Genomic DNA, 25,669 nt, shown 5'->3' on the forward strand with positions numbered 1-25,669 from the left:
CTCGTCTCTTTGATAAATTATTAATAGATTAGTGAACAAAAAATAAAAAATTCTTACTCCCATAAGAAAATGACATGGAAACTTCAAAATTACATATATATATATATATATATATATATATATATATATGTTTAGGATGTAGCAGAGACCCTCCCGAGGCACACCCGTCCCCCCCCTTTGCATGGATTTATCATGGGAGTTATTATTTACATGATGTTTACTTAATTTTATGAATTTTGAAAGATGCCTGAAATCATAGTCACACAAAAGGGAAACCTACCTTCTGGCTTTAGTAGTAACTTAGTACAAAATATAAATATGAAGCAAAAATGGAATTTGATTTTAAAATGAATCAATGTGTCTAGGGTGTATTGGTTTAGAAATGAAGGTGGATGGAATTTAAGGGGTGAATCCAATTCTAGGAGCAAGATAGATGATCTGGAGCGATGGGAGGCAAGGTCGTTAGAAGATGGAAAAGTGGATAGTTGATACTTTTTACAGGGCGCCTCACGTGTGCATGGGTGTTCCACACGAGAACGCCATAACTTACCAATGTGTGGGGTCAATGATGCCAATTGGCAGGAGCAACCATAGTTCTCTATTCGAAGGGAGCATAGGGATTGAAGGGAAAGGCATAGTAACATGACTTTCTTATGTACTTGTATAGGAAAAAAATTATATGAGACCAGGTCTCACAGGCTAGCAGGTGAGACCCACCTTGATGGATGACACGTGGCATTCACAAATCCTAAAGTATCTAATCTCCCCCCCCCCCCCGATTTCAAGTGGGGGTGGGGTAGATGCTTTGTGATTTGTAAATGTCACATGTCATCCATCCATGAGGGTGGGTCTCACATGCTAGTCCGTGAAACCTGGTCTCATATAATTCTTTTCCACTTGTATATATTAGTTTCTCCCAATATCTCATAATCCTTCCATCCAGGGATTTGGTGCAGAATTCCAAATGTCCATTTTCTGAATATTTAGGGCGGGTTTTTAAAGCATACACATAACTCATGTCTCGCATGCCCCTTCACCCTGATCAACTTTCGAAAATTTAGCACTTTGTGTTGCACGTGTGTTTAGTCTCAAGCATGAATGAAGGATATTACTCATATGGATGTCTGGAAATGCAAGACATCATGGATTATTAGCAATTATTGTGCATGTAGTGCAAAATATGGACGAGAGAAATTGATTCCAGACAAGGCATGACAAGGTGGGCCATGTTATTAAGAATTAATAGAGAGGGAGGAGAGTAGCATATATAGGCGCTACATCTTCTAAAAAAATAATAGTTGCTACATGCAAGATTTTCAAGGGTCCAAAATAAATTTGAGCTATGAAATTGAGCAAGTTAGTAGGCTAATTTTGTAACCCCAATATGAGCCAGCTTTCGCGCTAGAACCTTGGCACGGGGTACTTTAAAATTCGAACCTATAAACTCAGCTGGAGGGAGTAGCTTATTTTCTAGTGAAGGCGCAAAAGTCCATTCTTTCACAACATATTATGGATTAAATGACTACTACTAGAGAAAACAACTACTAGTAGAGATTTTGGATGTAACAAGTTTGCTCGTTGAATTATTTAAATGTAATGTAATTGTTGGAATGCATTTAATAATCAAAAGCATTTTACCACAATGGTGGTATCCATAGAAATAAAACTTAGTAGGATTTAACTCGTCATTAATTTACAATGCTAATGGGTGAGGATGTGTATGTAATCAGACATCAATGATTTATTGGTTCTAATCTTCTAATTTGTTTGGAAGTTTTTGAATGGTTCTAAATAAGGATATAGATACACACATATAGTAACATACCCGTCGATTCAAAAGAATGATATTAATGTACTCATATATGGATATTTGACTATAAATCAATTCTATACAAAACTAGCATTTTTATAAATTTGTAATATGTTAATGCCTACTATAGATTTACATGATCTAGTCTACTCAAACATTAATGGATATATATCAATTGCTACTAAATTTGGATGTATGGATTAGGATGAAATTTTATTATCATTCATATTATGCAAAAGTATCATGATCACAAATATTTCTCATACACCATTCTATTAATGCCTCTGACAAGTAGACCGAACATGGGCATAGGAAGATGGAACTTTTGTATTATTAGTAAAACTCTCTTTTGGAGAATGGAAGGGTCCTTGGGGCGTTCACAACCATTCCCTTCTATATAAGAGGGGGCACATCTCCACATATCTCCCACCAATATGTCGTTAGTCAACAGCTTTAGCAAATCTCATGCATTTTGTAGATCCTTGTGGTTCCTATTTCTAGTAGTAAGTTTCTTTGTCGCTATAGGAGTTACTATGCCAAAGAAGGATAGGCGCTCAGCTATCACATACATCAATGATGACAAAGAGCGTGATTTCACGTTCTCCAAGCGACGTGGCGGTTTGTTTAAGGTCGCTGCTGACCTCTCTGCCGTGACCAGCGCTAGGGTTGCTATCGTCGTAGAGAAGGAAAATGAGAAGATGCATTCCTTTGGGACGCCATCTGCTGACCCCATTGTTGATGCTTTCCTAGCAGGTGCACCACTGGCAATTCCACTTGCCGATGAGGCAACGACTACTAGGATTGCACAACTACAAAGTGAGGTGGCTCGGCTAGATATGCATTGCATGACAGAGTTTAAGGAAAACCAACTCTCCATCAAGCATATGAAACAAATCCTGGAGCAACACCCAGGTACGGTGGCAAACCTTATCTTCTCGAAGGAAGAAGAACTCGGTCTTGAAGATCTAAAAAATCTATCCAATGAAATCTATCGTGTCCATGAGGAAATTGGACACCGGTTGCCACCATTGCATTATGGCCACAAGGCCATGACTAGTGGTGCAAGCATGATACAAAATATGCTACCATCAAGTGGTCCACCATCGAATCACATGAAGATTGTCCCTTCATCAGTGCACTCACCGTGGGCTCACCATCTGCCACAACACCAGATGCCTTCGTCTCCACTACCACCACCACCACCAGGGCAGATTGTGGCACCACAGTTTCCTCGGGTACCATCAATGTTCCACCCTGCACCATCTTCTTCAGTGCCACAGATTGCTTCCCAGCTACAAACCACATCTAATCAGGCACTTGAGCTACCTCCCCCACTAGATATAAGCGTCAACGACTATGTATGTTCTTCCGACCCAGTGAGCCCACAACAGAACAATGCAAACCCTAACTCAACAACTGGGTATAATTTGGTGGCCTCTCCACGTTTGGTCAACTCTGGCGGCAATGATTTAACCATCAATGACCCATTTGGGTATGAATCATGGGGTTATGGCCTATCGGATCAACCATTCTACAATGGATTTCTAGAGATGGGTGCTTACATGGGCTATAATGGTGTCGATGTAGGACAATCTTCTGTGGGAAATGGTGGATGGGTTGATGCGCCACCGGAATCTTCTTCTAGCTAGACGCTAGTTATCATTGCCATTTTAGTTCTATATTGAAATCAAAGTTAGTTACATTTCCATTTGGAAATTTGTAATCATATGGACAATTTACTGAGTCCGCTCGAGGCAATAATTTACATGTTCAATGTTCGAGATGTTGGACCATGAAGATTTTTTTTATCTATGCGTCACATTGTGTTTTCATTATAGTCAAAAATTTGATTTTTCTTGTTGACATGTTCTGCATCTTACAGACAAAGGAATATAAACACGGGTTTAGAATTTCTAGGTATTATGTGTTGCATAGTGTTTTCATTATTGTGAAATATTTTTATTTTCTCGGTCAATGTTATGCATGTTAAAGATGAATGATGTGAACATGGATTTAGAATAATGGCCATGTTAGTATATTGTGATTTAACCATTAGTAACTCAATAGAAAATAGGAGTTATGCTTATTAAATAAACCAAAAAATGGTCCAAATTCCTGCTACGATCAATTCCTCGATGGTATAAGACCATCGACAACAATAACAATTCGATATGAGATCTATAATACCTAAATAGTTCATCCCACTACCATATTTCTCTTGACATGCAACCTATCCACATAATAAACATCCCACAAAAAAAAATCCCACAAAAGCCATGTCTAAAAAAACAAAGAAATCATGCGATAAAAATTGTATTTAGTATGCAGCCATCCCTGGTTCGTTTGATTTTCTGATTATATAACCTCCTATTCTGATTCGAGCCATCACTTCCAAAATCAAGCTTCGATGTGGGGCACTCATTACTAGGACCATGCAAGATGGAGCTCGATGTTGCATGCCAGCACCACCACACATCGCCTAGACGGCCTGGCGGCCCGCCGGCAACGCTTCCCTGGTGCCCGCTTCATCTTCTCCTGGCCATGGCGCCGTGCCTCGATGGCGTCGCCGCACACCCGGAATGTTTCACCGACATAATGTAAGCATTTGCTTATTGTTAAGTAGCTGACAAAATTATAAATCTCTGTTGGAATTTAGACCACGAAGTTTCTTGGTGCTCCGTGCTCTAGCTAGTTGCCTAATGATGTCGCATCGGTAGGGACACTTAGGATATCAGACTTATACCGTGGCGATTATAAGATAGGGTTGGGGCATTGACACGAGGGGAAACCCCCATGAACACTCACTGGTAGGAGATTGTTGAGCGGAGCTGGAGAGCGGTGTATATTGTGACGAGGTCGGTGGGAACGAGGATAATTGGAATTATTAAGGAGAAAGCAGAATTAGGGAGAATTAGGGTCAGGGTAGTCAAAAAGAAGAAAATATAGTGGGACTTCCGATAGAGATTCAATGCCTAGAGGGGAGGTGTGGTTGCGAGATCTCAGCCGCAAGGTAATTCCAGTATGTATCTATAGTTCTGTACCGTTTTGCAACAAAGTATTTCTTCCAATGAAATGATGGATTCAACAGAAAAAATCAATGTAGTGATAGACAAATCTTCTGTATATTCTTCAAAAGTAAGGTATAAAAGAAGCCAGCAAAAGAACATGAAAAATGGGCCATGCTCCCAATCTCATACGAGGCGCTCTAACCGGACAGTGAACATTAACATGGGAACCAAGTATCCTTTATGTAGAAAAGGGAATGAAACCAATAATGTTCACTGTCTATAGCTAGGAATTCAGAACCCGCAAGAAAACATTATTTAGCTAGGAATTCAGCACGACATTGACAATTTGACATAAATGTAAAAAATGTTTTTGTACCCACAAATTAGCACTTCGAAATTGACACGGTTCTTGCGTGATTCACATTTCATAATCTAGAGACGACATGATGCTCACCATCACCAGCACCATCATCATCATCGTCATCATCCAAATCACTCATTCTAAGCACTCTGTAAAGCTGCAAGGGCGAACACACAGACAAATGTTTGTCCAAGCTATTTCAAATATTCTCAGAAAAGAACACCGTTTTGGATAATTTATCGTTGCATTGTAATTGCAAGGGCCCATGAAATATCGTTACTGTAGCAATGAACAAATAATACATCGGATAAATGATAGGTTTGTTTGGAAAATAAGCCACGGTCATAGTCTAGGCATGGCCTGAGTTGTGTCTGGGCTTAGTCCGACCTGTGTCTAGGCGTAGTTCGTGGCGTCGGGTGCGTGCGTGTGTGGTGTTTGGGTGCACGGGTGTGTCCCGGTGCATGTACCCCGTATGTATAGCTATAGGGCTAGGTCCGTTGGTGTTTCCGCAGGGCGCGCGTGAAGATCATACGGGCTTGGTGCGACTCGTTCGCATACGTGCGGGGCGAGGACACGGCCAGAGTGGGCCGATCGGGGCGCGCGGTGGGCAGGGGGCGTGGGGATCATGCTCCTGCGTTGGCCCAGATATTTAAGCCCTGCGGGGATCGTTGTAACGAGCAGGCTGTGTGGCTCAAGTACGTGCTTGAGGAGAAACAACCATTGCGGCGGCGGCAGCGTTCGTGCGCCGGGAACCATCACCGCGTCCACTCTGTGATCGTGTCCTCCTCTACCTTCTTCTTCTTCTTCTTCTTCTTCTTCGTTGGTTCGTGCCACAACAAGTGAGGGAGAGCAGAGAGAGAAGGCTACGGCGAGCCAGAGAGATAGCTGCGGCAACAACAATTGGTATCAGAGCTTCGGTTGCGAGGTGATCGCCGGCGGCCGTGACGCTCGTTCCACATGGCGGCGGTGCGGGCAGGATGTCGTTGCAGCTGCCGGCGCTGACAATGACGAACTACACCTCCTGGGCGATCAAGGCGGAGGCTATCCTTGACGTCCAGGGCTGTGGTGTGCTGTGGCTCCGGCGGAGGGCGTGGCGGTCGACGCCGGGAAGAGCAAGATAGCGCGAGCGGCGATGCTGGGTGTGCTGTCAGAGGACCTAATGATGCAGGTGGCGACGAAGCCAACCACGAAGGAGGTATGGAACTCCCTCAAGGTTCACTTCGTCGGCGCCGATCGAGTGCGGGCGGCGCGGCTCGCGACTCTCTGCGGTGAGTTCGCTCGCCTGCGAATGGAGGACGACGACGACCTCGGCGTGTACACGGGCAAGGTGAACGACATGCCGGCGAGGTATGCGCAGCTCGGGTTCACACTGGACGAGGCCGCCGTGGTGAAGAAGCTGCTTGACACCATGCTAGACCGGCTATACGCCGCGGTCGCCGGCATCGAATAGTTCTGCAACATGGAGGAGATGGCATTCGAGGAGTCCGTCGGTCGTCTGAAGGCTTTTGAGGAGAAGTCCAGGCGTCGCGTGCAGGCCGGCGGCGAGCACGCGGGCAAGCAGCTCATGATGACGGCTACTCAGTGGGCGGCGCGGTGGCGACAACAGGGAGGGCGCGGCTTCTGCGACCATGACGACGACGGAGTAGCGAGCACGGCAACGGGCAGCGGAGGGAAGCGGCGAGGGCGGTGCTACAACTGCAGAGAGTGCGGGCATTTCCGGCGAAAGTGCCCAAAACTGCGGAAGGCGCATGCGGCGGAGCAAGCCCTTCTGGCTGACGCCAACATCGAGTACGACAGGATCCTCTGAGCCGTGGCTTAGGGAGTGTGTGTTGGGCCAATAAGCCACGGTCATAGTCTAGGCATGGTCTGAGTTGTGTCTGGGCTTAGTCCAACCTGTGTCTAGGCTTAGTCCGTGGCGTCGGGTGTGTGTGTGTGTGTAGTGTTTAGGTGCACGGGCGTGTCCCGCTCCGTGTACACCGTACGTATAGCCGTAGGGCTAGGTCGTTGGTGTTTCCGTAGGGCGCGCGTGGAGATCGTGCGGTCTTGGTGCGACTCGTTCGCGTACGTGCGCGGCGAGGACGTGGCCAGAGCGGGCCGATCGGGGCGTGCGGGTGGGCAGGGGTGTGGGGGTCATGCTCCTGCGTTGGCCCAGATATTTAAGCCCTGCGGGGATCGTTGTAACGAGCAGGCTGTGTGGCTCGAGCACGTGCTTGAGGAGAAACAGCCGTTGCGGTGACGGCGCAGTTCGTGCGCCGGGAACTATCACTGTGTCCACTCTGTGATCGTGTCTTCCTCTACCTTCTTCTTCTTTGTTGGTTTGTGCACATCAATTGAGGAAGAGCAGAGAGAGAGGGCTACGGCGAGCCAGAGAGCGAGCTGCGGCAACAACAAGGCTATACCTCGATACGTGAACTTACATATCCGCTGATACCAAAGCTCAAGTTACACTAGAACACCCCTTTAGCATAATTTCAAGATAAGATTTGATCTGTACTTTGAGAAATAAAAAGGTACCAAGACCAGGTAAAAAACAATAGGTTATAGGATTCCAAATAAAGGAGGATCGGTACTGTGAGTAAATACAAAATTGAACCAAAGATAACTCTCAAATAAAACGGAAAAGAAGAGAAGTCTCGGGGATCCAACCCTAGGTTTGACACATTTTTTTATGTCTAATAAAAACAGATTATTCTTTTAGTGGGATACGGTGTTTAAGTTAAGAGCTAATAAAAACAGATTATTCTCTGTGATCTGGCAGTCAAGGGACTGCTTTGTATCAAAATGTTAACACACCAGATGTTAAGTGACTATTTATCTGTTTTTTCCAAGTTTATGTATGTATCTGTTAACGACGCGCAAATTTCTGTACTTATGGTGATATTAACTCTTACGTCAATAGCAGACGCTTATGATGACTTCGTCAATTAATTTTTAAACTCGCCAACTTGATATGTCAAAGGTGTTCATAAAGATAGAATATGTGTTCGTTCGTCGAAATGAGTGTATGTGTATGTATGTGTCTGCGTACTGCGTTTAAAACCAAAACCGACCATGACAAGCAAGTGTTCTGGTTCAATAATTCGACCAATCCACTGCAGATCGATGCTGAAGAATCGTTGCTACTCGATCGACCGACTAATTTTCTAATCCATCAAATGGCTGCCGTCTGCTGGTGTGTTTCCTTCGCTACGAAGCCGGCTGCCGGCTGCCGACTAATTTGCTTCTAATCCATCAAATTATGTCTTTGGGCGTGTTTCCTTCGCTACGAAGCCAGCATGCCAAGGTCCTCGTTACGACGCCTCCTTTCTCTTCAAACACGCCATGTCCTCCTCTCCTCTTCTCTCACAGCCAGATCCTCTCTCCCTCGCGTTGTCTCCTACGATTTTGCCTCTCAACAACGAATCCAGATTCATACAGATTGATCCTTAGAGGCCACGCTGGGAGGCACCAGCTGGAGGAGGAGAGGTCGTGACCGACGGAGGAGGAGAGGCCGCGGCGGTGGATGAAAGTTTGTGATGCGTAGCGGCGAAGTGGACGCCGGCGCCGACTCCTGCACCTTCGGCTCGCCTTCCACGCCTTGCCACCGCACCATCGGCTCCTCCCTCTCGGCCTCCTCTTTCCCCACGTCCCTCTTTGTTGTACACGGCGGCAGGAGGGTCGCATCTATGAGTAGCTTCTTTGATTGATTCATGTGATTGTGTTTTCTTAGTTCATTTTGCGTTAATCCATTGCTCGTCCCCTGTTCGTTGTTATGCTGCATCGTTGTATGGCTGTGTATCCATCTTGTATTGCTGGTCTGATTTTCCCCTTTTACCAACTCTCATTAAATCCTCCAACTATTGTACTTGATACTTTTAGTTCCTTGAACCGATCGAAATGATTTCAGTGGTAAAGTAGGTATGTGGCACTTCAAGTTTGAGGAAGTAGCGATTCGAGACAACGGGAGGAGAGAGGATGATGGGCTTTCAAATGTTTGTATGGTCCCGTGATGCGTCTCCTCTGCACTTCAGGTATGCCTTTTTGTGCATCTGGTATGTGTATACGGCAGCTTTCGTATGCTCATAATTTGTTTACTGCAGTTTACTATCATTGTTAGTATACATCGAATTTATTCGTTTGACATATTGTTGTGTGTTGTGCGTGTGCATGCAGTATTAATGGAACCAATCCTGCTGGAGATCGCGTTGTTGCGCCTAAACGTTTCAGCTAGGCGGTGTAGTCCAGTCTCTATTCGTACTGCTATGTTCCAGTGTGCGTGCATACTTTCATGAATTTGTGAGGATCATGAAACTAAATGTTTTATGTATAAGTAATTCCTTTTTGCTTGTGGTGTCATTTTTTGTGGTAATTTATTTTAGATTTTCTTTGTTTCATGGCTATTTTCGTAGGGGCACAAGTGACTTCTGGCAAAAGATTGTGAACAAAGCTATGCAAGAATTATTATTTTTGGTCCTATGGAAGGTATGATTCTTGTGCAAAGCACAACTAGACTTCTTAATTCCCAGGTCAAGAATCATCTTCCTTCAACAAGATTCAATTTGTATGCATTTCTTTAGTTCATCCATATCCTGGCGAGCTCGCTCTATGGCCAGCCTCCTCGGTACAGGCTTTGATTTTTCACTTGGTTGTCGCTTAATGCATTTTTCTTTTACTTGCTTCCTGCTTAAAATTGAAAGCCGCCTTCTGGAGCATATCCACTCAATATTGATATAAACAAGCCAACAATTGTTGCGTGACAAGCTTGAAATCCAAAGCCGCCCTCTAGAGCATATAAATTGTTGGCCAATTCGACCGCAGAGGAGGCAAACGAGGGATCTTGCCCCGCACGGCGAGGAGGGGAGGAGGATGTCGTCCACCGCATGGTGCATCCACCCGGTACTGTTGAACTACGATGGGGCCGCCGGACGAGGACAGTGAGGTTGGTGTTGGCAACTGCAGCAAGAGGCTGTCGGATACATCATCGGCGTTGTTCTTCCGCTCGAGGCAGTCGTCATCCACGTGCTCCTCCGAAAGTTCCTCCTCACCACCACTGGTGGATGCCAGTGTGGCCAGCCTTCCCACCACGCGCACTTAGAGCATCTCCAGCTGTTGCCCCCCCCCCCCCCCCAGGACGCATAAAAATCGCCCCCTGGGGGCGAGCCGGCGATACAATCGGCGCTGGGGCGGTTTTGCGCCCAGTCATCGCCCCCAGCTCGCCCTTAGGCGCCAAAATTGGCCCACTTTGCAGCCCCATTTCGGCGAATAAAGGGCCCATACGGGGGAGATTAGGCCCATATTCGGCATGGTTCACCGTGTCTCGGCGTTCAATTATCAACACAATTTTTTCTTACCACATATTTCATCACAGAAAAATCAAATACTTCAACAAAATAGTACAACAACAAATAGTTCAATAGAAATTATATAGTTCAACAAATAAAAACTCATATTTCATCACACGGCGTCCCCCTTGAGCCTCCATAGGTGCTCAATCAGATCTTTCTGCAGTTGATGATGCACCTGTGGGTCTCGGATCTCTTGACGCATACTGGATAGGCAGTCCAAGTTGCCGGTAGCTGGTGATCAACTTCGGCTAGAGGACCCTGCCTGTAGTATGGTTCAGTGTCAAACACTGGGTCTTCTTGCTCGCTCTCGATGATCATGTTGTGCAAGATGACACAGCAAGTCATAATCTCCCACATTTGATCTTTGGACCACGTCTGAGCGGGGTACCGGACAACAGCAAATCGAGATTGGAGCACACCAAATGCCCGCTCGACATCCTTTCTGCACGCCTCCTGAATCTTTGCAAACCAGGCGTTCTTGCCTCCTGGCACAGGGTTTGAGATGGTCTTCACAAATGTCGACCATCTCGGATAGATGCCATCAGCTAGATAGTACCCCTTGTTGTAGTGCCGCCCATTGATCTCGAAGTTCATCGGAGAAGAATGACCTTCAACAAGCTTGGCAAAGACAGGAGAGCACTGCAGCACGTTGATGTCATTGTGAGTTCCTGGCATACCAAAGAAGGAGTGCCAAATCCAGAGGTCCTGTGTGACCACCGCCTCAAGCACCACACTGCAACCGCCTTTGACGCCTTTGTACATCCCCTGCCAAGCAAATGGGCAACTCTTCCATTTTCAATGCATGCAGTTGATGCTTCCAAGCATCCCAGGAAATCCTCTTACTGCATTTTGTGCTAGGATCCGAGCAGTGTCTTCCGCATTGGGTGTTCTCAAGTATTGTGGTCCAAACACTGCCACCACTGCGCGACAGAACTTGTGGAAACACTCTATGCTGGTGGACTCGACCATGCGCCCATAGTCGTCGAGTGAATCACCGGGAGCACCATATGCAAGCATCCTTATCGCTGTCGTGCAATTCTGGATGGAGGTGAATCCAAGAGCGCCGGTGCAATCCATCATGCACTTGAAGTAGTTGTCGAACTCCCGGATGGAATTCACAATCCCGAGGAAGAGCTTTCGGCTCATCCGATTACGACGCCGAAATGTTTTCTCGCCGTGAAGTGGAGCATCGGCGAAGTAGTCGGAGTAGAGCATGCAGTAGCCTTCGAGACGATGCCGGTTCTTTGCTTTCACCCGCTCAGGCGACGAGCCACCTCGCCGCGGCTTTTCATTGCTCGCCAGCAGCTGGGTGAGGGCGGCGAGCACCATGAGATGCTTTTCTTCCTGGACGTCGGTCTCGGCTTCCTTCTCCAGCAGCGCGGCGAGCGCTTCCTCGTCATCCGAGTCCATCGCCGAGGCAGGCAAATCGCCGAACACCTTGCGCCCGGTAGGCGTGTACCCGCCGTTAAACTACTCCTCCACGGCCGGGAACGGCGGTCGGAAACGCCCAGCTGCTGTTGGAGGGGCTGCCGCGGCGAAGCGCTGCTATTTTTCCGGCGGGGAATGGCTATCTAGCGGTGAAGGGCGGCGGGCGGCGCCGGGATATAGCTAGTGGTGGCCGAGGGCGCGGGGGGTGGGAGGCGAGTCGGGGAAGAAAACCTTGATTTTTCCCCTGACGGCGTGGGCCAGCCACGCTTTTCCGTTGCGCCGGAGCCCCCAACTGCTCTCCAGTGCGCCGGGTTCGGCTTGTGACCGCCGGGCGGAAAAAAGGGCCGAGCCGGCGATTTTCGGCGTCCTAAGGGCGCGACTGAGCCGTTTTTTTCGCGCCGGCGGCAAAAAAATGGCCTCGGGGAGCCTGTTGAGAGCGCGGCTGGAGATGCTCTTACTCCCTTGCTCCCGTTGGCGCCCTCTCCCTTACCCTATTTCTCTTCCCTGGCCCCCTCTCTCTCTCTCTGTGTGTGCTGTACACAAAGAGAGCCGTGGTGTCAGCACAACAAAGTACAAAATTGAAGGCCAAATAGGCAGATTTGTCCAATTCTCAGACTAGATTTAATGAATGAAGCTGCTTCATTAGACCAGCAATTATGGATATGGATCCATCCTCGTGTGCTGGATGAAGGGGTCTAATTATAAGCAAGTATAGAGAAGAGCACATGACGTTGTTTTCTTCGTAATTTAATCTTACAAAAGTACATCGTTGGTGATAGGCAATCTGGTGATATTATGCCTTATATTATATCTATGACAGCTTTGCACCATTTGTTTCTTGGGATTTTTTCCATTTTTGTTATTAATGTGTTGTAGGTCGTTGAAAGTAACTTAAACTTTTTAGGTAAAATAAATATGAGTAGTTTATTTTTCTTCAGCAATTACTGTTGCTACTGTTTGCTCAGTTTGAACATTTGTAAGTATTGGCTTTGCATAATGATTGATACAGGCGGCCTTGTCCAGGCTATTTGCCAACACGGTGACTTAGAGCTCACATATATGGTGTCGCTTACAGACCTTTAAAATAGTATAGTGGATTGATTGTGGTGCTACTATTTTTTATTTTTTTTTGGAGTCATGATGTTTACTGACTCTTGTTTGGTTAATGTCAGGGAGCAAACTGGGACACAGAAGATTTTGTTGCATTGTTATCCTTTTCTAACTCGACCACACTTGGTTCAGTTCACTTCTCATCAAAGCCACAATCTTTAGGTATATAGACATTACAGTATTCTTTCAGTTCAAGCTATGCTATTGTGTACGTTTCCGAATCCTGATCAGTTATGATGTGTTCCTTAACTTCAGATGCCCATCTCCTACCAGTGTACAATGGTACTAATTACTTAAAGCGTCAGTGATATTAATTACCTAAAGCTGATTACTTCAACATTTTTTTCCTTTGACTTATCTCATCTTTATTTGTCCAACTTTTATTCACACATTAGCATTTACTCCCTCCATTCCAAAATAACTGGTTTGAACTAAAACCACGACACTTATTTTGGATCGTAGGGCATAGCATTTATATTTATTATTACTGAAGGCATTTTATTAACTTCATTGTATGTTCTCTGAAATCAAATGTCTGGAAATATGTTGCTGATTTTTTCCGTACTGAATTTTTGTTAGACTATATCATTGCAACTTATAGCAAATCACAGGTGAGTTGCATCCAAATCCATTCTCCATGTAATAGTTCTTGACACTGTTGCACACTTAAATGCTACAGCATTCAATTGTAGGTTTCTCTACTTACTGGAATTTTCATGGGCGGACGTCCTTGTGTTTCTATACATGAAAGATTTTGGGTTGCCACAGAGAACACGGTATATTCTATGAATCATACTCAAATGGCCTTTTGCTTCCCATGTTGCTTATATAGATTTATAATTTAATTGGGGTTGTAGAGGTGCACAAAATGTTTATTTATCACCAGGTAGCTTAAAATCTGCTTGTTTGGAGTTCTCACACATGTTGTCCAGTTTTTGACTGTGTAATGATGGCATGTTATCTTCTTAGAGTCACTCTTTAAAAAAAAAATCCTCTCCTTATTTGGAGATGAGGTTGCCAACCCTACATTTGTGCCACAAATAGACACTTACCCCATTGTGCCAATGTGCTCAATGAAAAGTGTTTCTTCATTTTGAAGCTTACCCATACTCTATCGCATCTACATCACAACCCCTTCCGTTATACCTCATGAACTAAAATATGGATACATCCTAATAATTTTAGTACTATGCGTAGCCGTTGTACATTATACAGGCCATGCTGAATCCAAAGATATTGTAATCCCCTTTAGGAAATAAATAATTTTGGTACAGCATTTAAAAACGATCCAATCAGTCATGCGTTAAATCTTATATTTACTAATTGGAGGCACTAATAGAGGCTCCATGTTAATCCTTCAATCTTGAAATAAGAGCCATTAGATGTTGTTAAAAAGCAAATATAAGCCGTTAGATGTCTAATTGCTTCCATTGGGAGTCTTGAACAATCTATCTTCTGTTTTTAGAAAGAAAAAAGGAGTCCTGAGCGGTCCCGTAAACGGCGGCCTCGGCCTCAGAATTGCTCGCGGTGCACTGTAAGTGGTCGTGCAAATTCACAGTATGGTCTCTTTTCTCCCCTTCCGTTCCTTTGTGTTACCTCCATTGGCATGTATAAATTGCTAACTACATGTATAGGATCGATATCTACAGTATATGATACAAAAGAATTACGTGCAATATTATCGATATGTTTAATTTTTAGTCTTACAAGAATTAGGGTATATTATACGGTCCTCTCAATTTTCATCGTATTTTCTCCACCTATGCTCATGCGCCATACTAGCCATTAGCCTCTTCTCAAAGCAAGATTACTAACAGGTTTTACATACGGCCGAACGCACACACCCAGATCCATCCATCAATCAAGGCTATATAACACATATTCGCCATTGCCGCACCATGTTGCACCTCACTCAGTCAGCGAGCCTATCGGGTGGTAGGTGCGACATATGCTAACGGGTGGCTTATCATTGTGGGAACCAGTAAGACGTCGCCGCTGCCTGGAAACGGGATGAGGCGAAGACATGCACGCCGGCGAATCATACCCAGCTTTGGGGCTCTCCGTGGAGATAACACCCCTACTGCTGCTCTGCGGGGTTTCCGCATGATCACTAGATGAACAAGTAGCTACACGATGCTCCTTGAGCTGTTTTGTGAGGAGAAGAAGTAGAGCACGGCTAGCCCTCCTCCCCTCTTTATGTGGTGTCTAGAACTAGCTTGGATCAACCCTTTGCATGGGTGTCCCGGGGGGTTTATATAGGCCTACCCCCCGGGGTACAATGGTATTCCGGCTGGGCATGGGGCCCAGCCGTCTGTGACTACACTCGCCGGCTTCTGCGTCGGCTGCTGGGGCCCGCCGGCTGGTGGGTCTCGCCGGCTGCCGACTCTGGTCGACAGGCAGGCCCCACTGTCCAGGGCCTTGTCGGTGGCTGGTTACTGTTGCTCAATCCTGGTGACGAGGGCTTCACCGAGGTGGGCGTGGCTATAGTGCTGCCGTCCGGCGGGTGATCGTTGTAGCCTCACCGCATCTTGTCTCCTTAATGGGGCGTCTCCTTCGAGGGAGGTGGCAAGCCGGCTTTGTCTTGGGCCGACTAGGGGAGGCCTGGCCGCCTTCGGGTCTCTCTCTGCCCGAAGGGGCCCATCGCCCGTGGGCCACACTGGCAGCCCGTCATGGATGACATCAGGGTCAACGTGGCAACAGTGCCGCGCCGGACGGGTCATGGCCACCCGTACGGCGCACTGTGCCAGGCGTGCTCCGGGATTCGGGGGTGGCAGGCTTTACTCTAGCCACGCCCCGTCACATCGCCGTTATGTGGATACAGACTTCGAGGGTACGATCTTGACCGCTTTGTGGGAGCCGGCTTCTTGGAGTCAGCCTTCTCGCGGCCGGCTTCTTGGAGCCGGCTCTCCCGCGGCTTTCTTCATGAGGGCTAAAGTCGGGTCGCCTTCCGATAGCCGGCCTGGGAGACAGCCGGCAAGGGGAAGGCGGCCCCACGTCTTGGATTCTTGAGGGCCGGATCGGCTCGTAATTTTTTCAGAAGGGCCAGGGGGAGCCGGCTAGGCTACCCGTGGACATTTACTCCGACAATAGTCCCCGAAGCTGATCGAGCTTCGAGGCTGACAAAGGGACGAGAAGCTTGGTCAGCTTCCTATCCTGAGGGGCCGGTTTGCTTGTGCGCGCCGCCTTCGGAAAGCCCTGTTTCTCGTAGGCGGGAACGCGGGTCGGCCTGCGAGCTGACCGCACACCATCCCGTGGGCCACGTGGCAAGGAAATCCTGCCAGCGCACGCGCGCGACGGGACGCCGCCGCAGGCCCGAGCCCGCCACTCCTAGGCCTCGGCCCGAGCGCGGATCTTCCGCGGCCCACGCGGACCGCTCGCCTTCCCGCTCCGGTTTTATTACGCCATCAGGGCGCAATAATCGCGGGACGTGGGGGAGTGGGCGAAGTAGATCCCCACGTTCCCCCACGCCACGCCTCCTCGGCTCCGCCGCGCAGGTCTATAAGTAGGGGGGAGGGGGAGCGGCAGAGGCTCGCACGCTCTCCCTTGCTCCGTCCCTTCTTGCCTTCCTTCTTCTTCTTTCCGTCGCCGCAACAACCCATTGCCGCGCCGTTTCGCCGTCGGACCTCTCGGCTCCTTCGGTTCCGCCGTAGCGGGGTCGTGCGCGTCTCCGCCGCCGCATCGTCTTGCTCCTCGCCGCGTCGCTCCCATGGCGCTGTCGAGCTCGTGGGATGGCTCCAACGTCCACGAGGACCACGTCGAGTTCCTCCGCCGGACACGGCGCCTGCCGAGCGAGTACTTCGTGCGGGTTCGTCAAGCGCCGGCGAGGGAGATTTCGCCGGCACCAGAGGAGGGCGAGCGGGTGATCTTCCGCTCGCACTGCCTGCGCGGCTTCGGCCTCCCGGCGAGCAGATTCCTTCGAGCCTTCCTTGAATTCTACCACCTGTGCCCAACGCGGTGATGCTGCTGTCGGCTTTCGTCACCCTGTGCGAGGGCTTTCTTGGGTTCTCCCCACGCTCGAGCTCTGGGGGGAATTCTTCCAGAGCAAGCTCGGCACCGTCGTCACGGGCGTGCCCGCCCCCTGCGGAGCTTTCATTGCCATGAGGCGGACGGGCGAGAACAATCCGTTCCCGCCCATCCCGCTGATCCAGTCGGTGAAGCTCTGGCAGAAGTCCTACTTTTACGTGAAGAACGTCGCCTCGCAAGGCGACTACGTCAACCTGCCGGCTTACGTAGCCGGCCCGCCGGCTGGGAGGCAACCTTCGTGGAGCTACCGGGCCAGGTCGCTGTCTCAGGCCGGGAACGCAGCCGTCTCCCGGCTCCGGGTGATGATCCAGTCGGAGGGCCTGACTGGAGCCGACTTGGTGGCCGCCTTCGTGGAGCGCCGGGTACTTCCGCTCCAAGGCCGCCCTCACATGATTTGCCAGATGAGCGGCCGCTTCGACCCGTGCCGGCTGAGCACCAGGGAGATGCCTCATGCAGAGGTGTCTTACATGGTGAACTACATCTCCAACTGCAAGCTCGCCGAGGATTGGCGATACGGCAAGGAGTCGTATTCTCGCGCCAACCCTCCGCCTGCCGTAAGTTTTTCTTCTTTTCTTCCTTTTTGTAGCCGGCCTCGTGATAGCCGACCTTTGATCAGTTGGTTTGCCCTTAGCAGAACCCTCTTCTTCCGCCGACGGCCGGGGCCGCAGGGGTAGAGCGCCAGCTCCTCCCCGACCGCACGGTGGACGACGCCGATGACCCGGACCTGGGAGCGGCCGCCATGGAAGACGCCATCGTGGGGGAAGGCGACGAGGCAGGAGGCGCGGGGCCCGGAGCCGGCTTCGAGGACTGGCTGGACGACGACGAGGTCGAAGCCGCCCCGCACCGCCAGCCGGCACTTGATCATTAAGGCGCGGGCCCGTCTGCCACGCCGGCTACCCGTGGCGGCGCGCAGAAGCGTCGGGCCGCGTCGACCTTCTTCGGTAGCCGGCCTAAAAAATCCAAGGCTTCCACGGTGGCGACCAAGCGGGATGAGGCGGCCGTGAAGGCGGCCCGCTTCCGCAAGGCGGTGAAACAGCCGCAGGCGATCTCGGCATAAGTCGTCAAATGTCTTGTATATATATATATATATATATATATATATTTCTTTGTCCTTTTCGATTGAAGCTCTTCTGAACCTTTCTTTGCTCGCCGGGCAAGGCACCGCTTTCCCTTGAGCGAGGTCCTGGCGGCTCCATTGTCGGGCCGACTGAGGGTCCTCTGGCTCCCGTCGCGTGGATCCCCGCGCCGACCTTAGGGAGGCCACGAAGCGGAACACACGGGAGGCGCGGGAGGAGCGGGAGGCGGTGGAGTGAAGGACCGCCCAGGCGGCGAAGGAGCAGGCTGATGCGGCGGCCAAGGCCCGGGCGGAGGCGGCAGCCGCGGAGACGAAGGCGGAGGCCTCGCACAACCAGCCTCCGCTGCTCGTCGTTCCCCTCCCCTCCGCGCCGTGGCCCCCGACATCCCCGTGCCTCCGTAGGAGGAGGTCGACCAAGACCCGCCGGTGGTGGAGAGGAGGGAGGACCACGTGGTCTTCGTGGAGGGGGCGCCGCGGACGGCGCCGACTGGGGCGGGCCAAAGCGGCCAATCAGCCGCGGCGCCAGAGCAGCCGACCGGGGGCGAGCCGGAGGTAGGGGCCGGCCTCGAGGTGCAGCCGGCACTGCGTCGGCACGCAGGGGGAGGCACCTCCGCACCAGAGCCGCACCGAGCTGCGGGCTCCAGCCAGACGGCGGAGGCCCTGGAGGCGGCCAGCGTCAGCACGTCCGAGTGGACTCCCAGTGGGGGGACGGGCGAGCTGAATGCGGCGGCCCAGGAGGTTCGGAACTTTCTTTAAGCCCAAGCCGCCTCGCTGCAGCGATACACCCAAGAGTTCCTCGCGATGCGGGCTGTCATCCGGGTGTGTCTTCTGGCCTTGGTTGTTTTGCTCTTTTGATTTCTTCCGTGGGGGCGCGTCAGTGCACCCACTGGGTGTAGTCCCCGAGATTTGGGCTGACTGTTGAGCAGTCGGGTCGGATCTTCCTTGGCGACGTCTTCCTTATTGATTTTCCTTTGTCTTCATGCTTGCAGGGGCCAATGCCGACTTGAGGGGGCAGCTCAGCGGGGCCCAGGCCGCCCTTCGCGCCAAGGAAGCCGAGTACAACGCCTTGGTCCTGGAGCGTGACCGCCTGGCCAAGAAGTTGGCCGACCAGGAGGAGAGCCAGAAGGCGGCCCTGAAGAAGGCGCAAGACAGCGAGGACGCCCTGAAGGCCGAGTTCGAGACCGAAGCGGCGGGCTGGGCTCAGGCGAAGCAAGCGCTGAGCGAGGGCTTCGGTCGTATCGAGGATCTGATCGACGGTAAGCCGCCTTCCTCACTCTTTGCTTGCCCCTCGCCCCCTGATTTGTGTTCCGATTTGTGCTGCTTTTTGTTCTCTGTGCAGACTACTTTCCCGGCTACTCCGTCTTCGCCACCCAAACCATCGAGGCCCATCGCGAGGCGCGCCGGTAGGCGGGGGCTGAAATCGCGCCGGACGCGAGCCAGACGCTTGAGGAGCAACTCTTGGCGGTCCAAGCCCGGCTGCAGCCGGCTCACCGTATGCTCCGCCGCCTCCAGCGCGCAGGGGCGCAGGTGTTGGCCGCCCTCTGGCCAGGCGAGACGATTCCCCGCACCCCGAGTCGGACTGCCGACTGGCTGGAGGTTGCGGTTGGCCGCTTCAAGGCCTGGAAGGCATAGGCAGCCCGGCTTGGAGCTTGGTGGGCGCTGGAGTTCGTCCGAGCCTAGTATCCGGGGCTGAACCTGGACCAGCTGCGCACCTGGCGGCTGGAGGCCGACAAGGAGATGGAGGAGGTGCGGCCGGCTATCGCTCAGCGCGCTTCGATGATCGTCGAGTGCACTGACATCAGCGTCTTCGCTCCTGAAATTAATGACGACGGCGTTGCCCAGCCGGAGGAGTGGTTCGGGCTGGACCCGGCAGCGGGTGAGGACTCGGCGGAGGAGATTGCCTCCAGCGATGAAGGCGAAGACGATGAAGGAGAGGAGGACGAAGACGTTGAGCCGGCCGGTGAAGCGGCCAGCCGACCGTGCTTCCAGCAACGAGGCGCGTGCTAGCGCGCCCTCTACAGGAGGCGGTGATCATGTCGAGGTTTGCCAGCCGGCACTGCCGTCTCCACCGACCTGCCCGACTCGCCAGTCGCTCCCCTGGCTTAAGCTGCCATCCTTGCTTTTCCTGCTTGTTACCCTTTGAACAATTTTTATTAAACTTGCGCAGTTCCACCCACTAGGGGTGTATTCGGATTATGTTGAATGCTGGCCTTTTGAAGGTCTTTTGTGTAAATATGATCGTGTGCGTGTTTGGTTTCCATTCGTGTATGCTTTTTATCCTTAGGCTGTTTCCTTTGCCGCCTTCCCTTTTTGGGAAGGCAAGTACTCGAGCTTTCTTAGATTGAAGTGAGGCGAATGGAAGCCGGCCGGCCGGCTACTCTGGTAGTCGGTCGGTGGTGGGAGAAAAACCAGCTTTTGTTATATTAGTCCGTTAGTCCCTAGCCGTTTTTCGTGTGGGCGTCCTTTCCTGCCTTTAACTCTTGCCAGCCGGACAGCCGGTTCTCCGAACTACGACTTTTGGCAAGAGAAGGCTTGGGTGCCGGCACACTACTTGTTTGACCGCGGGTAGGACTTTTAATATAACTCTAGGCGGCCAGTCCCCGGGCCGACTAGTCGAACCCGGTGCCGGACGAAAAAAAAGTGAATGTAATGACAAGGTCGTAAGCATGATATTCTTGATTCATAGATAAAAGATGGCAGTCCCCGAGCTCTCCTCGGGGGCCCTATTGTCTCGTACTTAGTACAAAAGTTAGCGTGATACATACTGCATTTCAACTGTAAAATCTTCGGAGGAGGTTGGCGTTCCATGGTCGTTCCGACTCCTTGCCGGAGTCGTCTCTCTTTCGTGCCTTCGGCTTCTGTGCGTCGATCAGGTAGTAGGAGTCGTTGCTTAAAGCTCTGCTGATGACGAAGGGGCCCTCCCAAGGGGCCGAGAGCTTGTGCTGGCCGGCTGTTCGCTGGATCAGCCGGAGCACAAGATCGCCCTCTTGGAAGGATCTTGGCTTGACCTTCCGGCTGTGGTAGCGGTGCAGGCCCTGCTGATAGATGGCGGACTGGCTGAGGGCTAATAGCCGGCCTTCTTCCAGCAGGTCGACGCCGTCTTCTCGTGCTTTCTTGGCCTCCGCCTCCGTGTACATGGTTACCCGAGGCGAGTCGAACTCGATGTCAGTTGGGATGACCGCCTCGGCACCATACACGAGGAAGAAAGGAGTGAAGCCGGTTGACTTGTTTGGGGTAGTGCGCAGACTCCAGAGGACGGCCGGCAGCTCATCGAGCCAACAGCTTCGGGGTTCTCCGTGGAGATAACACCCCTACTGCTGCTCTGCGGGGTTTCCGCATGATCACTAGATGAACAAGTAGCTACACGATGCTCCTTGAGCTGTTTTGTGAGGAGAAGAAGTAGAGCACGGCTAGCCCTCCTCCCCTCTCTATGTGGTGTCTAGAACTAGTTTGGATCAACCCTTTGCATGGGTGTCCCGGGGGGTTTATATAGGCCTACCCCCGGGGTACAATGGTAATCCGGCTGGGCATGGGGCCCAGCCGTCTGTGACTACACTCGTCGGCTTCTGCGCCGGCTGCTGGGGCCCGCCGGCTGCCGGCTCCTTGGTCGACAGACAGGCCCCACTTTCCAGGGCCTTGTCGGTGGCTGGCTACTGTTGCTCAATCCTGGTGACGAGGGCTTCGCCGAGGTGGGCGTGGCTACAGTGCCGCCGTCCGGCGGGTGATCGCTGTAGCCTCACCGCGTCTTGTCTCCTTAATGGGGCGTCTCCTTCGAGGGAGGTGGCTAGCCGGCTGTGGAGAGCCGGCTCTGTCTTGGGCCGACTAGGGGAGGCCTGGCCGCCTTTGGGTGTCTCTCTGCCCGAAGGGGCCCACCGCCCGTGGGCCACACTGGCAGCTCGTCATGGATGACATCAGGGTCAACGTGGCAACAGTGCCGCGCCCGACGGGTCATGGCCACCCGTACGGCGCACTGTGCCAGGCGTGCTCCGGGATTCGGGGTGGCAGGCTTTACTCTAGCCACGCCCCGTCACATCGCCGTTATGTGGATGCAGACTTCGAGGGTACGATCTTGACCGCTTTGTGGGAGCCGGCTTCTTGGAGTCGGCCTTCTCGCGGCCGGCTTCTTGGAGCCGGCTCTCCCGCGGCTTTCTTCATGAGGGCTAAAATCAGGTCGCCTTCCGATAGTCGGTCTGGGAGACAACCAGCAAAGAGAAGCCGGCCCCACGTCTTGGATTCTTGAGGATCAGATCGGCTCGTAATTTTTTCAGAAGGGCCAGAGGGAACCGGTTAGGCTACCCGTGGTCATTTACTCCGACAGAGCCCCTAATGGAAGCAGTTTGGAGCAGCCTTGGAGCTTAGCCTGCAAGTCTGCAACGAGTTAGATCCATCCAAGGAAGTGACCATCAAGTGCTAAGAAAAAGCCTCGGCTGGCAGCAAATGTGTAAGGTGGACATGAAAAGTATTGTTCACTATGTTGCTTATGTAACTTCTCCAATGTCTTCTATCTTTGTGATTATTTTGTTCTGTCCTCGAAAGCTAAAGTATGTGTAGTGCATATTCGATCCAGTGTATAAATGAAAGCCTGGAAACTACTTCTCTTTTTTAAATATCTCCATTCGATTCACTGTCCTGATCTTTCCAATTATCAGAGATTTAGATCATAACTTGCAATAATGCCGAATTCAGATTTTGGTCCATTATGTGCACACTTTAGGTTATAAAGGATTTAATTTGAGCAGTTTAGCTTTGCCTTCATCTATATAAATAGAATAATTCACACGTGAGTTTACTTTCTTCCTTTTAATTAAGATGCATTACGTACAATGGGTAACGTAATTTTGGCGCACATACAAAAAGTGCATTGGTTTACTTTTGTCCTACTACATTGATAGTTGTAGGATTCAGATTGCTCTAGGAAAATCACATTGTTCGACAACCCTGAATGTTCGTTCCAGTTAGCATCTACTGATTAAGGCTCTACTTTGGCATTGTTTTCAGATGGTCTGGCTGGCCCACACAGCTTTTCCAATAAATTTAGACCCAAGTATATAGAGAAATAGATACAACTTTTCATATAATGAGATTTTTTTTCGAAAAGAGGGTTTACCCCAGCCTCTGCATCAGAAAAATGCATACGGCTCATATTATTAAAAAGAAAATCCAGCAACAAAGTCTCCAAGTATCGAAGTGTGAAAATAAACAAAAGCTCATAAGAGCTAAAGCCCAAAGCCGCAACCGGCTGGCAAATAAAATAGGAGCACTACATGCCCATGTTGATATATGTTGCCGAGATAAAGCAAGGCTTGCACAGCTCATGTTGATATATGATAACCACTGTTGGAATACCATTGCACCGAGCATTAAATTCCTATATGGCGCCGAGCATTGAATTTTTATATGGCGTCGAGCATTGAACAGTAGCCCTCCACATCTGAAAATGTGCCCTTACCTTTTTAGTATATTGGAACAATGATTTTGTATGCTTCCAATGGGTTTTGGTCTGATGCAAACATACAAGTACCTGCACACGTTCACAATTTTTGGGCAAATCATTTAACTCGAGATATAATTTTGTATTTGTAGTCGTTGCATGTATTATCTCCTATCTAAGTTGTTCAAATAAACACGTATCCACCTCTCTTATGATACCATTGCTCTATCCTAACAGGAAAGGCAATTGCCTCACAAAATTCTCATGTTGAGGAGCTATATATAAATAGGTACATGCACGATGTCATTTTGTGTTTGAAGAGTAATGGACTCACTGTGGGAGCCATGCTATCTGATGCTATGTCTAGCATGTCTTTTTTTTTTGCGGGAATATGTCTAGCATCTCTGACTACGCCTTCTACATGTTTGCTCAGGTTATTATCTGGTGTGTCCTTAACTTTGGTCTTTTTCATTTTCCTACATTTATCATATTATTTTGTTGCCATTTTAATAAAATTTCCCTTTTTGGATTATGAAACTGCATTCAGGTTTAGCTCTCTGCTCCTAATTAAAACGGCTGCCTTGAAGTATAAAAATTTCAGGCTTGAGTGTACTGAAAGATTATATGGACATTGTTTTATCAATTGATGCGACCACATGTACTTCAGGTAACTTTGTAATTCATTGCCTATTCCTATCTAGGTATGGTGTACCCTTTTCTTAGAAGATGGTTCATAATTTGGATGCACTGCTAGCTTATAACAAGTGAAATGCTTCGTCAACTTCTTATTATGATACGCTGGCTGCAAATAAACTATGTTTGGTCTGCTTTGCATACCATTTTACAACTCTCTACTATTTACATTATCAACAAACTTCATTTATTTTACTACCTAATTAGTTTAAGTAACTAAATGAACAACTAACTTAAGGCTCTTGCAATACATTGGAAACTGTGCAAGATTTCACATAAAAGCCGTGATAGTGAAATCCTTTGTCAATATATTTATAACACTTTGCAACACAAGATGCGAATGCATTTTCCCTATGATATCTTTGTGTGTACATGTCTCTATTTTTTGTTATGTGACTTAGAATTGGTCCAAAGTCACATTTCTTTCATTAATTTAGTCATGGATTTTCTTATCTGCTTCCGTGAATAAGAAAAATCTACAAAAATGCTCTACCGAGATTTTAGACATTCCATATGGTAAGAAAAGGTCTAATATTTTTAATACAAATATTTTATCTATGATTTCCATATGGTATGATTTAGATAGATACTTGTGTAATTTTCTTACTTTTATTATTGTTTGTTATTATATAGAGCGATGGTTTTGGTATCCGCCTCCGTCGGCCCTCGTCCTGTCTATGATTCGGATGTGGTATAGATTATCTTTTATAACTATTTGGTTCATTTATTGTTTATGACAATTATGCCAACCAACGTGACATAGATTTTTTTATCTAGGAGGTATGTGAACTGGAAATTCCAACCGACCCTATTGTCAAGAGGTTAAATTTAGTTGAAGAAGAAAACAATTACTTGAAGGAAAAATTAAAAAAATTGAGGAGGAGAAGATGATATTGGAGTTGCATGTTGCGGATGTCGTCGATGATCACAATTAAGATGGATACAATGCGCTTGAAGATTAGAAAATATGCCAATCATACCGAGGCTTGGTATCATTGTGTCGTTGGATCAATTGTTACCTTGGTTGCGATTATGATTGCATTTGTTGTTTCATTGAAATGTTTCATTGAAATGTTTCACATTGTTACCTTGGTTTAATTAGATGCTATAGAGAGCTATACACTACTAGGGAAAACCTTATACACAGAATCTTAGCAGCAGCGCGGCACAAAAAGAAGCACTACTTCTAATTAGCAGTAGCGCGGGTTTTTAACCCTCGCTACTACTAAGTTGATAGTAGTAGCGCGGGTTTTTAACCCTCGCTACTACTAAGCGGTCTCTACCGTGCCCCCCCACACATGCCATAGTAGTAGCGAGGGGTATAAACCCGCGCTACTACTAATTTGATAGTAGTAGCGCGGTTTTATACCCCTCGCTACTACTAAGTACGAGGTAGGTGAAGTCGC

At 49.3% G+C, this 25,669-nt stretch overlaps 2 protein-coding genes and 1 pseudogene across 9 annotated transcripts; all 3 read left to right on the plus strand.

Moving 5' to 3' along the window:
* Positions 1-2,244: 2,244 nt before the first annotated feature.
* Positions 2,245-3,563, plus strand: LOC147958394 (uncharacterized). The gene has a single exon (XM_087536997.1). It carries the CDS (start codon positions 2,245-2,247, stop codon positions 3,457-3,459), a length of 1,215 nt encoding a protein of 404 aa, XP_087393123.1. The 3' UTR covers positions 3,460-3,563.
* A 2,545-nt stretch (positions 3,564-6,108) lies between these two features.
* Positions 6,109-6,986, plus strand: LOC147958395 (uncharacterized; annotated as a pseudogene).
* Positions 6,987-8,423: 1,437 nt separating this feature from the next.
* On the plus strand, positions 8,424-25,222 carry LOC147958396 (small ribosomal subunit protein mS47-like). 8 transcript variants are annotated; one of them, XM_087535755.1, is made up of 11 exons: positions 8,424-9,189; positions 9,332-9,454; positions 9,568-9,640; positions 13,104-13,203; positions 13,621-13,652; positions 13,734-13,817; positions 14,507-14,575; positions 23,808-24,014; positions 24,118-24,237; positions 24,897-24,954; positions 25,041-25,222. In XM_087535755.1, the coding sequence occupies exons 2-8, from the start codon at positions 9,447-9,449 to the stop codon at positions 23,853-23,855; spliced, it is 414 nt and encodes a 137-aa protein (XP_087391881.1). In that variant the 5' UTR covers positions 8,424-9,189; positions 9,332-9,446; the 3' UTR covers positions 23,856-24,014; positions 24,118-24,237; positions 24,897-24,954; positions 25,041-25,222. The 8 variants fall into 8 exon arrangements, 6 of the variants coding, with proteins under 6 accessions (XP_087391881.1, XP_087391882.1, XP_087391880.1 ...); XM_087535756.1 differs by lacking the exons at positions 23,808-24,014; positions 24,118-24,237; positions 24,897-24,954; positions 25,041-25,222 and adding exons at positions 19,129-19,395; positions 19,479-20,399; XM_087535754.1 differs by lacking the exons at positions 23,808-24,014; positions 24,118-24,237; positions 24,897-24,954; positions 25,041-25,222 and adding exons at positions 19,129-19,395; positions 19,479-20,399 and having other exon boundaries at positions 9,332-9,430; positions 14,507-14,598.
* Positions 25,223-25,669: the final 447 nt, after the last annotated feature.

This window comes from Triticum urartu, chromosome 7A, assembly GCF_056163025.1.
Source record: "Triticum urartu cultivar PI428250 chromosome 7A, HENAU_Tu73, whole genome shotgun sequence".
In the NCBI taxonomy this organism is placed as follows: Eukaryota; Viridiplantae; Streptophyta; class Magnoliopsida; order Poales; family Poaceae; genus Triticum; species Triticum urartu.